General features: G+C 44.7%; 1 protein-coding gene across 16 annotated transcripts in view; it reads right to left on the bottom strand.

The window, feature by feature from the left end:
• The window catches only part of LOC132590604 (gephyrin), a 686862-nt gene that overhangs the window by 195979 nt on the left and 476858 nt on the right, over nt 1-14025 (bottom strand). For all 16 annotated transcript variants that reach the window (XM_060263562.1, XM_060263569.1, XM_060263559.1 and 13 more), the window contains one exon: nt 7025-7159. In XM_060263562.1, the coding sequence (XP_060119545.1) occupies nt 7025-7159 (135 nt within the window). The remainder of the gene's footprint in view (nt 1-7024; nt 7160-14025) is intronic.

Genomic DNA, 14025 nt, shown 5'->3' on the forward strand with positions numbered 1-14025 from the left:
TGAGTCGGGGCTTGAATGGCGGGTCTATGACCGGTGCCGAAGCATCCACTTCCGACGCCGAATCGCTGATCGACCGTTGACGTGAGCCCGAAGACGAAGACCGTTGGGTGAGGTCAATCTCCGGCTCCTGCTCCGACGCCGACAGGCGTTGCTGGGACGCTGGGCTTCGGCGCGGGGAAACCCGAATCGTTTTCGGTGGGTTTGCCGATGTCGATGCGCCCCCCAACGGGGAAGGAGTGCTGGGTCGCTTCCGCTTCTCCTTTGACTTCGCCTTTTTCAGAACTCGGGTCCCCGAGTCCTCAAGGCGTTTCTTAGCGGGCGTATCCACCGAGCCCTCGCGGGAACGTTTTGTGGAGCCACGCTCTTCCGGCAGTTCTACCATCGGGGTCGGAGCAGCATCGGCCAATGCGAGCTCCTGTGCCGGGGTGTCAGTCGATTTCGGCGCCGATCCCTCCATCGGTCGATGAGGTCGAAGCGCCGATTCGGTCAACGCCGCCGATAATCGAGCCGCACGGTTCTTCCTGGTCTGTTTCGAGAACCGAAGACAGTGCGGGCACGACTCTACTCTGTGCGACTCTCCCAAACACAGCAGGCACAGAGAATGGCCGTCCGGAGGGGCAATCTTCTTCCCGCAAGCACGGCAGCGCTTGAAAACCCCCCAGCGACTTTCCATAAGCAGTCGCGCGAACACAACTTCTTTCTACTCAGAAACGCCTGAGAGAAAGGCGGGGGAAAAGCGAACGCGGAATACCCCAAGGGGCAGTCCGCCGGACAACGAAGAACGCTTTTTTTTTTTAAAACTAACTATCACTAACTAATACTAAAGACTAACTAACTAACTAACTATTTACAAAGATAAACGGGCTAAAACGAGAGAAAAGTGCTCTCACCGACCGGAGAAACAGAAAGGGAACCTCTCTAGCGCAGCGGTCAGAAAGGAACTGGCGGGATCCTCCGCGCGGGCGCCGGTGGGCATGCGCATTGGGACGCCTGCGCATGCCCATTGGCGCCGAGCGCGAAAAAATCCCGGGCTTTTCAGTTACCGATTCGGGGATCGGCGCAGGCGCACTATCCCATGAGTGTGAAGCACAGAGACCACGAAGAAGATGAAGATGTTACTTGGAAGTGATGTCATCGCATTGCCGTCTGATCCCGCTGCCAGCAGCCAGGTAGGACCTGGCAACACTAGCTATGATTCATGAGCCTTTTTGCATCTAAAGTTGCCTGCATGGCTTTTCTCCATTCCCAGTCCCAATGGGAGACAAATCTTGGAGTTTATGTGATACCCATTCCCTGATTCTCACAGCTGTTAAACACACTATTTTTTTTTTTTTAAAAAGCTTTGGTTAGTGAATACACATGTGGCTACTAGTTTAGGGATGGCTCTATGACCAGATCACTAGAGATAGATTGATGCATGTACTTTAGTTTAGGAGTTGAGAGCATATGTATCTGGGAACGGGATGAATCAGAGGGATGGGAAAACTGGAAACATTGTATCAAAGCCTTGGATCATAAACAGCACAAGCAAAATCACATTTGAGGAAAGTATCTTCTCCCCCCTCCCCTCCCACTGCAGCTTTCTGTGCCTGCAAAACTGTCTTCCTGCACTGTGTGTGTGTGTGTGGGGGGGGAGCAAAGTAAGAGGCTCCAGCAGCAGGAATAGGCATAAATTGCCTCCCTTTCTTCACAAACTCTGTTCTGTCTAAGGAACTGCTGTTGCACTAATGAAATGGCATCTCAGAAACCAAGCCATGGTTTATTCTGGATCTTGAACACCTAAAGGTCAGTCTTGGCAACTTCAGTTGAAATGATCTCAAATAAAAGGGGTGGAAAAGACCTCACTTGAAGGCCTAACTACACATTACAAAGTCCTCCTGCTTGTCTACCCCAGTCCTCTTGACTAGTTTGAGAGCCAGTCTGGTGTAGTGGTTAAGAGTGCGGACTCTTATCTTGGAGAACCAGGTTTGATTCCCCACTCCTCCACTTGCAGCCCATCAGTACATGTAAATTTCCTCAACTGAGCCATTTTAGGTTCCCTTCTCCCCATGAACTATGGTTCCAACTTGCATGACCCTGGAAATCAAGTTCTAAGTGCTAAATTTCCAGACATGCTTCAGTGATAGAACTGTGGTGGACATGAGGAGGCACAAGGACTTTGTAATGTTCCCTGAGATCTTGGAGAGCTATTGCAAATAGATTAGTTGGCACTAGATTGGCTGAAACATTACATTTAAGTACACGGAAGCCTAATATGTTAATAAATTGAGTAACAAGTGTACACTGGCTGTGGAGATGGGTAAAGCCGTTACCAGGACTAAAATGAATGAGAGCAACTGGTGTAACCTATACTGAAATAAATCTGGCCATATAATGAAAAGTTAAAAAGGTAAAAAGGTGAAGGTAGTCCCCTGTGCAAGCACCAGTCGTTTCTGACTCTGGGGTGACATCATTTTCATGGCAGACTTTTTACGGGGTTTGCCATAGCCTTCCCCAGTATCTACACTTTATCCCCAACAAGCTGGGTACTCCTTTTACCAACCTTAGAAGGCTGGAAGGCTGAGTCACCTTGAGCTGGCTACCTGAACCCAGCTTCCACCGGGATCGAACTCAGGTCATGAGCAGAGCTTGGACTGCAGTACTGCAGCTTACCACTCTGTGCCACAGGGTTCCTTAAATGAAAAATTAGAGTCATACAAATAAATTATGGTTCTTGGTTGCAAGAAATTAATACTTACGATTCATTTTCTATTTTAACTTCTTAGTATAATTTTAATCCTCTGAAAACAGTATGTTTTCTATTTCATTTTAGGTTATGTAAACTAGCCTGAAAAGCATTTTGCTTTAACCTCACATGTTTTCTCCTGCAGGTAGCTATTTCAAACCACCTCTTTGTTAATTGCTAACATTAAGGTCAGATAAACCAAAGAAACATTAATATTGCATTTAAATTCAACATCAAAAATCTGCATGTTTCCTTCTTGGGGGCTTCTACCCAGAGAAATTAAGGCACAGACCAAGAATTGAGCTTATAGTCTAATTTATCTTGTTGAGTCTTAAGTTTAATAAATTTCCAAGCTTTCTTTGAATAATAGTAATATCCTGAAATATGCCTCAATTTATTTTGGTAAGGAAAAGAAGGAAATAATTTTTTAGTAAAATTTACAGTACAATCCTAAGGCGGGGGAGTGCTAACTATAACTATCCATTAGTTCAGAGTTATGCTGGTGTAAGTCAGAGTTATATACATGCTGACTACAGGCATAAAAAATCATCTCCCTCCCCTGTGGTGGCCAAATCCCCTCCGCAGGACCCAGTCATGCCCCCACCCCCTGGCTTACAAAAACTCCAGGCAGGTCGCTCCCAAACTCACTATGTAGGACATGTGGTATGAAATTCTATCTTGGAACTCCCTGTCATACAGACTTAGTACAAGTGGCGTGACACTTTGGTCATGGAAAAAGAACAGAAGAGTCACTTAGCACTACTGGGGAGAACGAAGTCCTTACTGTGTGGCTAACATGTCTCACTACAGAACCCTAACAGCTACGTTATCTCTGAAGGCTCGGCCCAAATGGTGAAAGAACCGATCCATCAGAATGCTATCAAATGCTTCAGGATACAGACTGGCAGTGGCATTCCAATAAGAGATTCCATATAAAATATCAATTTGGAAGGCCAGGATATGAAATACAGCACTACAACACTACTGAACCCAGTATAAAAGACAGTCCCCTCAAGAAGGGTTCTTCCCGAAATGAAATGGACTGGTTCTTTTTATGATTCGTTGGACTTTAATTAATTTTGTATTGTTTGGACAGTAGGAGTGTTGTGCACAAGATGTTTTTTTGTCTGTACCATTGAGATATTTACAAGAGGATATGTTTTGGAAAAGACTGAATACATACTGAATACAATTGTATATATTTTTCTACATGGAGTGAGAGTGTCATTTCACTGGTTCTGACTCCATGACAGCAACTCTATGCCTCTCCTTCCCCCACCCCTCCCCTTTAAGGCTGCCCAATAACACATCCGAGGGAGGGCTCTGACCCAGGAATCCCCAAGCTTCGGTGGTTGCAGTTGATCGTTCAGATGAAACTGGTCCCCCATCATGGTCATTTGTCAAACATAGCAGAAGTCTGGCACCACTTCCAAGGATGACCTCACACCTTGGCCCACCACTCACCTTGCTGGCTGCTGCGTGAAGGGGGGATGGGTCTGTGGGTGCTCTGGGTGAATGTGTGCCTGCTCTAAGGGGGCCCCTGTCATCTTGGCAACAAACATCTAGAAGGGCTATTACTGTGGATGCATGGGATCAGTCAATAGCTGGGTGGGGAGCCAATGCAGCAGGCAGGCTCAATGACTTTGGAGGGAATCACGGGAATGGGGAGGGCACTAGTGGGGGAGGCAAGCAGTTTCCTCAGGCTCTAAGTGCTGTAGCAGGGGACTCAGAGTCCTTACTGGGGTCCTGGGCATTGGGCCTATGGCTGGCAAAGCCCATCTGCCCTACCTTCTCTTCCATGTGGATGGTAACTGAGCAAGAGTGGCTGGAGATCTGCCAGAAGGGGAGGGATGCTGGAGTTATGAGTGCATGGAAGGGCTGGTGGCTGTCATGAGGGACACTGAGGCAGTCAGGAGTTTCCAGCTCAACATTTGGAAAAACTTTCTGAGCATTAGAGCAGTTCCTCAATGGAACAGTCTTCCTCAGAAGGTGGTGGGCTCCTCCTTCTTTGGAGGTTTTTATACAGAGGCTGGATGGCCAACTGACAGTAATGCAGATCCTGTGAATTTAGGGGAAGGTATTTGTGAATTTCCTGCATTGTGCAGGGTGTTGGACTAGAGGACCCTGGAGGTCCCTTTCAACTCTATGATTCTATGTTGTTACTGAGAGATGTAGTAAAATGAATGACAGGAATGGCCGCTGGGAACAACGGGATATAATGGAATCCCATTGGATATAATGAAAGCCAGGAATGTCAATTGACTTGCATGGGATCCACTGAAATACATTACTATACACAAAAGTTACTATGAATGAGAATGGATTTAGAATGATAGTCTCTTGGAAGGGACAGATTGCTCTGGGACTGGAATGACATCATCCAGAGTGGACTTACGGCCCCTCAATGCTGAAGGCAGTGCTTTGGAAAAGCAATGACAGCGTTCTGCAGTGGAATGATGGTTGTTCCTGTCTCAAAATACTTCTGTTTCATTAAGGAGGCTGTTAGTGATGCTGCATGCCCCCACAGCAAAACCACAACAGTGGCCTCCCTTCCGCTCCACCACCAGGAGTGCGCCCAGGGGTGCCCTTGGCAGAGTGTTGGCTTGTCAGGATGCACCCCTGCTGGTGAGCAGCAGAGTTCCTGGCTGGGCACAGTCACCTTGTCATTTCCCTGTGCCCCTTTCTTGGCGACTGCACCCTTTGGGTCATGGATTCGTCTTGGGTTGCTGTTGGTGAGAGACTGCTGCAGCCTTTGCCTACCCTGTCAGCTGCAATGTTACTGTTAGGCAGGGTTCTGTTCCTTTAAAAGAATGGAGTGTGTGCTGTGGACAAGGCCCTGCAGTCCATGGCCCCTCCCCTTCCTGCCCCTTGGCTGTGATGTGCACAGGCCTGGGTTCCCAGTGCTGCTGCCCCTTATTGCTTCTGTTTGCCCTGTTCCTCACAGCTTTGCCACTGCACCTTGTGAGCTGTTTGGGTCACAATGGCGTGGTTGCTGTGGATGATGGCATGGTTGTAGCCTGTACAGCCCAGCTTCTTGCTCTTTTCCCTGCCTTCTTGTCTCTGCCAGAACCCTATGCCAGCACTTGACCACTGTGGTGTGGGCATCCCTTAGGATTGCACTGTCCATAATTCAAGGAATTTTCTTATGAAGCTTAATTTATGCTAATCAGCAGGGCTCTTTTTCTAGCAGGAGCTCCTCTGCATATTAGGCCATGACCCCTGATGTAGCCAATCCTCCTGGAGCTTACAGTAGGCCCTGTACTAAGAGCCCTCTAAGCTCTTGGAGGATTGGCTACATCAGGGGTGTGTGACCTAATATGCAGAAGAGCTCCTGCTAGAAAAAGAGCCCTGCTAATCAGCAGCACCTCTGGTCTGCTCTAGTCATGGCATGCAGTTCATAATACATGCTGAAAATGCCAATAATTTAAACAAAGTGCTGAATAATTAATATTAAAAAATAAGAAGAAAATTAATCATTGCATATGTATAATAATTTTAAGAACCAGAATTGGTTGAGATGGAACTATGTTGTTGGCCATTTGCTCTGTTAACCATAGCAATAATAATTATGCCAGCAAAACAAGAATTTATTTGCAGAAAGGAACGATTTTTTACTGGCCTTGCTACTTGTCTAATTTTGCTAGAAAATACTATATTGAGTTTTATATGAAACCGAATGGATCATCTGCATAAGTAAATCAATGTGAAATAATATCTAAGCTACTGACTAATATTCTCAAAGGTTGGCATTAAAACTTTCTTTCTATATAATTTAGAGTTTCCAAATAAGAGGCAGCAAGTATCCAAGTTAGAGCAAAACTGTTTGGCTTGGAAGTCCTTTGGAGATATTAATACCATACAGAGGGAGGGAAGTGCCACAACCTAGAGAGCTTCAGACACTTTTGTGGAAAGCATACTGTTAGTCTACCTCTCACATTCAGGAGCAGGCTTACCTGCACTTCTCTAGGTAAATAAAGCATTGCTAGGGTCCACATTTTCATACACATATAATAGAGAACAGGTAAGCACCTTCAGACATAAGACGTTTTAGTATAGATAAGTATACTTATTATAGATTTGCTGTTCTACATAATTTAATACAAGACCTTTCATATATTGTTCCTTGTATCACAGTGTTGCTTGGGTAGCAATATGTATACAAACTATTCTTTACCCATTTATCACTTTTAACACACTAATCTTGCATGAAATCTAAACTTGAGCAGCAGAAACCATTTCTCATTTAGACAGATTGCAACCCATCCCCCACTGTGAGTGCTGACTGGGCTGTTTACTTACTTTTGGTGTTGGACAGGAAGCAGTGGAGAGGCGAGAAGTGGCCTGGGCACGAGGAGATTCAGAAGGGGTAGTGCTGAGTGAGGCCGTGTCTCGTGGAAGCACTTGAACACCACGAGATATGATGGAATCTGGAATCTAAACATGAAAATAGATTCAGTAAATTTCTCTAAAACCATGATGAATAATAAAATCTCTCAATACCCAGACATCTGTATTCAAAAGAACCTGGAACACTGGTTTTCCATACCCCTGCTTTACAGTTCTTCTGGCAATAATACCAACAAGCCACTCCCAATCCATCCAGTAAGCTTTTAATTAGAAATTAATCTGAGATTTCTTATGGGACAATATCTTTTAGGTGCTAGCCTGGTAACGCCACCTCCCACAAACAGGCCAAGCATTGTGTTCATGTGAGGACAGCATAAGCCACAGCCTCCTGGTACCATGCCCTGTCATGTGACAGGAAAAGTTTCCAGAAAAGTTTTGCAGGCAAAATGAGCTGTTAGCACATTCTTTTGTTTTACAGGGGAATCTTTAATTACCATGAAATAGTGAGCTAAATTGTATCTGGGCTATTTATAGAAAAGGATTTTTAAAAATATCTGGCTGTCCAAGTATGGTATTGAAAAGTAAGTCCATTATACTCATTTCCTTAATTTTCCTTAAGAATATTGAAAACCTCTCTATCATTTTCTTCATTGTGTTTATTTGATTCTTTATCTGTTTAGCCTTAATATTTTGTGGATATTATACTAATATTTCACTTTCAATTAAAACAGATATATGCACATTGCAATTACCAATCTTTCTTAGATTTATCATCAATGCATGATGCTACTTTTAATTAATAAACTATCAGGCATAAAACTCAGAAAGTGAATAACTTCAGCACTGCATTTGCTAACAGAGTCTAAAAATAAAATAAATAACAGAGAAAGAAATAGGCTTAATGAAATTAACTGAGAAGAAGACTGAAAGGAAAATACTTGAAAATAATAATCTATTCTATGTGTTTATTTTGGAAGAATGACTCTGACAAGTGTACTGAAGAAGTTGATCAATTCCCTTTCCACTTCATCTTCCTCCTCATGCTTCTGATAGCTATATCCCAGGAGCACTAAATTTACAGGTCATAATGCCTTTTCCAAGCAAATAGAAAATAAATGGCAGTAACAAATCGGGGAGAAAGCCTGAGGATTTACAAATTGTGAAGGCGTTCAGGTGATAAAGTGAGATACCATTCAGAAGATTAAAGGAGACTGGGAAAGTTAAAATAATGTGGAGAATACCTGGCACAGTTCAGTATGGATTCAAAGGAAGGAGCTTCTCAGCACCATTTTAGAGCTGAACTTGGCCATTTAAAAATGCTGTGAGAGCCAGGCCTGCAAGAATGGCAGGTCCATGCGGTCTTGTCCCCACCCCTAGCAGCTTTTAAAATGCCAAATACACTTGGCTCTTTAAAAAGTGTGTTTGTGTATGGGGGGGGGGGGGCAAGATCACCTGGTCTCACTGCCCTACAGGTCCAATTGTGGCATTTTAAAATAACTGAGTCCAGCTCTAAAATAGCATAGTCTGTTGAGTCTCTCTTTATATAAACTACTACTGAGGCTGGCGCCATGGATTCTGACACCCAAGGCCCTGCTCTCACCAGACCTGGGAGGGCGAAAGTGGTGAGGTGGCACCTGGGCGCTTCTGAAGCTGCTTTCCCTTGAAAGGAAGTTGAAAGCAGCAGGGTGGCACCTGCACTCTGTGGAGCCTACCTTAGGCAAGCTCCAAGGAGCACACGTGCTTCTTCTGCCTTCCCAGGTCTGCACAGACCGGGGAAGGTGAGAGCAGCACAGCAGTGTAGTGGGAGGGGGCACCCGCCTACCTGGCCTACTCCTACACACCAGCCCTGACTGAGAAATTATATTGAAGCAACTGGAATAAATTTATCCTCTGATGTACTATCCACATCCTCAAACTTACACCCACAGTTGCATCAGTTTGGTTTGTTTTGTCAGAGACAACCCACTCTGGTCAGGACCTCCTCCCCCTTGTACGAGGACATTTTTGCTTGCACAAGAGGGGTGATTTTCAGCAATTTCCTCCCCCCCCCCCACAATAGCTGTCTATATTTAGGGGCTCCCATTCCTCAGGAGCAGCTTTACGGGGCTGCAGCAAGATGGGCAGCAAGAAGTTGCATTCTGTTATGTGGATTTCTGAATCCAAGCCATTTCTTTTCCTTAATTCTGTGACATAAAGATCTTAATTTTGCAGATGCAGTTGCCTGAGAACATTTTGTATAATTAAATCATCTAACAACCTAAATACTTGAAGAATAGTCAACTATGAAATTGATCCACAAAACAACAATTGCACAAGACTTCATGCTTTTATGAAGATGAAGGACAAATGTATCCCTTTGTTACTGTTGTCGAATGATTGATTGATACTTCAGCCCAGCAGTTCCCTGAATAGGTAGGCTAGCAACAGAGGTGAGAACTTTTCATATATCTGATTCCTACATGTAGTGATTAATACAGAAATTGAGCCACCTTACTATTTGATTTGCTAGGTTAAGGTGGGCTGGGGAGAACAGAAGAAGAATATTATTGAATAACCCTCTTACTCAGTCCAACTCTAGTGGCTTTCCAATCTAGTCTGTTTTACTTCTAGTATATGCATTGAAAATCCACAGGTGACATGCTTTGCCAGTTGATGGACCACTTTATGGAGTTTGAGGACTGTGTGGTGGACTTAGTCTATTTTTCTGCAAAAAAACAGATCACCTCTGTGGTCTCCCAGCGTTACTGGCTATCTGAATGGATGGTCACATTTGCTGATAGGATGAAGTTAGGGGCAAGAGAGAGAGAGAGAGAGAGACAGATGTAGGAAATTGTAGATCCAGAAAGAAACAGATTGCTTACCTGTAACTGATGATCTTTGAGTGGTCATCTGTGCATTCACACTCTTGGGATCTATGGCGCCTGCATCGACTCCAACTGGTACCTCTAAAGCTCCAACAGAGGGATTTTTGTGCCCGATTCTCTCAACATGACCAGGAACTCCACTGCATATGATTAATTAAGGGACACCAAGATCTCACCAGTTCCTTCTGACCGCTGATGAACATAATTAATACTGCGACTGGGCTGACAGCAGAGGGGAAGAAAGGCCGGGTGGTGTGAATGCACTGATGACTACTCGAAGATCATCAGTTACAGGTAAGCAACTAGTTTATCTTCTACATGGTCTTGGTGCTTCACACACTTGGGAGAATAGCAAGCTGTGGCCTACCTGAAGGAGGGAACTGTCAGTCATAAAGCAGCAGTCTGCAGAACCGAGCATCCAACCATCATCCACTTCCTCTCACAGATGTTGAGCATGTAATGCCTGGCGAAGGTGTTGGGAGTCGCCTGCATTGCAGCACTGCGGATGTCCTGTAGAGGGAACCTTTGAGAAAGGCAGTGGAAGTCACCAGTACTCTGGTAGAATGTGCCCTTAAGTGTCCTGGCAGGGGCTTTGTGGCCTGCAAATAGTACAGCTTGATGGTCTCAAAAATCCACTTGGAGAGTTGTTGAGAGGAGACCTTAGAGCCCTTAGAAGGTCCAGAGTAGGTAACAAAAAGGTGAGTGGTTGAATGGAAGTCTTTAGTTCTCTCCAGATAGAAAAGTAAAGCTCTTTTAACTTCCAGCACACGAAGAGAGTGTTCCTCTGGAGTTTGAGGATTCGGCAAAAAAGCTGGGAGCATAGTTTCCATGTGAACATGAAAGGCGGAGGCCACCTTCAGGAGGAACTTAATGTCTGGGTAAAAGGCTACCCCCTTGACTATGAAATCTCAGATAAGGCAGGTCAGAGCATAATGCTCAAAGTTCATTGATGCTTTTGGCCAAAGTGATCACAATAAAAAAGGCCATTTTCCAGGATAGCGGATGTATGGGGCAGGCTGCCAGAGGTTCAGAGGGTTTCTTCATGAATCCCTGTAGAATAAAGTGCAGGTTCCAGGCTGGGGTTGGTTCCCTGGTGGGTGGATGCAGGTGCAGCAACCCTTTTAGAAAATGTTTAGAATGAGTGTGAGAACACGATGAACCATCGATCAGGGCGTGATGAGCTGAGATGGATGCTAGAGGACCCGAATACAGGAATGGTTAACGCCTTTATCCACCAGCTGAAGAAGTTTTTTAAAAAATAGTTGGCAACCCTACTCCATCAGGAGAGACCGAGGGGTGGGAAGCAAAGGAGACAAACTTCTGCCACTTGTAGTCATAAGATTTCCATGTTGCAGATTTCCTGGAATCGTATAGAACATCATGGACTCTAGTGGAGAAGGGAGTAATCAATCCTCCACACAGTGAGTTTCAGGTATAGGACATTGTGGCGAACTACCTAGCCCCCTTGAGCTAAAAGGAGGTGATTAGAATACACCTCAGTTTTTCTCTCTGTATCCTCATGATTACCATGGTGAGAAGTGGAATCAGTGGGAAGAGGAAGCAATGAGACCATGTGAGGAGTAGGCTATCCCCTATCAACAACGGGTCCCATCTCCCTCTGGAACAGAAGTCTTGTTCTCTCTCATGGCAAATACATATAAGTGATGGGTTCCGCACTCCCAAAATAAAGGAGCCAGGTAGTGTAGATTCAGCTCCCATTCATGCAGGACAGTACCTCCTCTCCTCAGGAGGCCTGCTTGAGTATTCTGGATTCCTGGTAGGTGTGTAGCAATCAAAAACATTCCTTGAGACAAACACAGTTCCCACAGTTCTATTGCCAGATTGCACATCCTCCTGGAGACAGTCCCTCCTTGGCAATTTATCTAACTCAGTGCTGTGGTGTTGTCTGTAAGAACTGAGATCAGTTTCCCTCAAAAGATGGGGTGGAAAGATCAGAGAGCATAAAGAATGCCTAATAGTTCCAGATAGTTTATGTAGGGACAGGCACACCCAGAGTCCCAACAAGCACCCTCTTAGATGTGCTCCCCATCCCAACAGGGAAGCATGCGTGCTGAGAATCTCTGCAGGAACAGGGGTCCTGAAGGGGGCACCTACCAGGAGGTTGGTCTGGTCTTCCCACCAAGTCAGGGACTGTGATAATTCCAAAGGTAAGGTGAGAGCATGTGATGGAGGGCATATAGAAGGCCAAAAACTTCTCAGAAACCAGAGCTGCAATGGGAACATCTGCAGCTTTTCATGATGATGGCCGTGGTAGTAGCTGCCATGAGCCCTATAAGTCTTTGGATGGAATGTACCGAACTTTGTCCCTGTTCCTTCACGTGCATTATTAGAGAGATTATGATCTGAACCCTCTGGGGTAGAAGATAACCTCTGCAGGCTGCAGAGTCTATGGTGGCCCCTATGAACTTTAGAACTAAGTTGGATTTCTTTAAATTTACACAGAAACCAAGGTCTTTCAGAGCAGACAGTCTGAGAGATCTGACAAATGAGTTGGCTTTGTGAGTCGGCTACCAGTAACATCGTTGATATAAGGAAAAACTACAATGCCTTGCAGATGAAGGTGGGTGGTAACCATCACAATCCTTTTGGTGAAGATCTTTGGGACTGTGGAGATCCCAAACAGGAGTGCTATATACTGGTAGTGGTCAACACCTACTATAAATCTGAAGTACTGCCTGTGGCATGGTCTTATCATTAGATAGAAGTACGCATCCTGCAAGTCTATCATGGCCATCCAAGCTTCTTCTTTCAGCAGTGGGAGAATGTGGATCATTTTGAATGATCCACATTTTGAATTGTCATTTTGAATTTGTGACAGATGATATGACAATTTAATGTATGAGGTCCATGAAGGGGAGGAGTCTCCTTTCCTTCTTGGGAATGGTAAAATAACGGGAGTAGAAGCTGCTGTCCCTGGAAGTTGCAGGGACTGGCTCTATCACTCCCTTGGTGAGGAGGGATTGTACCTTTTCCGGAAGGACCATAGAGGATGGTGTAGAGATGACCCATGGCAGCTGAGGTAACTGTTCAAACTCACATACCCCTTGGCAATGATGGAAAATACCCATCTGTCTGATGTTATGTTCTCCCAAGCATGGAGATAAGGGGAGAGACAGGTGGCCAAGGGTATTGGTGAAGGAACTGGAGGATTTAGAACTGGTGAGCCGACAGCAAGGAAGTAAAAGATTCCATGTTTGTTCCCAATGGACTGCTGCTGGTTGTCAGAAAAATTCTGCTTTGCGGAATATGGTCTGCTATGGCCTTGGGGATGTCCATGTCAGGAGTGCTCTGGAAAGGAACGACTTTGAGAGTGTCTGAACCATGGCCTAGTGTATGGTTTACCCTTAAATTGTTTGGAGGAGGATGAAACTTTGAGTGTACTAGAAGTCTTGATATTTTTGTCCATCTCCTGCAATGAAGAATCTGTAGTGGCATGGAACAGCCCCACCCTATTGAATGGGAGATCTTTGATGGCTGATTTGGTGTCTTGGTTAAAACTGTTAGAGCGAAGCCAAGAGTGGCATCTGAGAGTGTCAGTTGATGAAAGTCTTTTTGGAACAGTATCTATGTTGTGTTTTGCAGAATTTACTTGTTCTTTGGCTACTACCATGCCTTCTTTCTAGATTTTGAGCACAGTGTTCCATTTGTCTTCTGGCAGACATGGTAAGAGAGGTGACTTGATCCCACAGTGCAAACCGGTAGTGTCCTAGACAGGCTAGGTAAGTTGGTAATCTTTTTTTTTTTAAACAGAACAAAAATTTATTAAACACTCAATACAATCCCCTGAAACAGAGGATAAGTTTCAAACCTTAAAACAAGGCTGTATAAAGGGATGCCAAGAAAATGATCCCTACTTTGAAACCTTTATATTAACCAACTTGGGGGGAAACTACTGAACTGTTGCTGAGAAACCATCTCTCCCTTTAGTTAATATTTGAAGCATAAAACAAATTTAAAGTGTATTAAAGGTTTTAGAAGCACCAGAAGGTATAAGTTTGCAAAGTCCTGAGCTTTATAACCAAGTATATTATGGTCTGAACAACATTACCAAAGATATAAGCAATATTA

Source organism: Heteronotia binoei, unplaced genomic scaffold, assembly GCF_032191835.1.
Source record: "Heteronotia binoei isolate CCM8104 ecotype False Entrance Well unplaced genomic scaffold, APGP_CSIRO_Hbin_v1 ptg000334l, whole genome shotgun sequence".
In the NCBI taxonomy this organism is placed as follows: domain Eukaryota; kingdom Metazoa; phylum Chordata; class Lepidosauria; order Squamata; family Gekkonidae; genus Heteronotia; species Heteronotia binoei.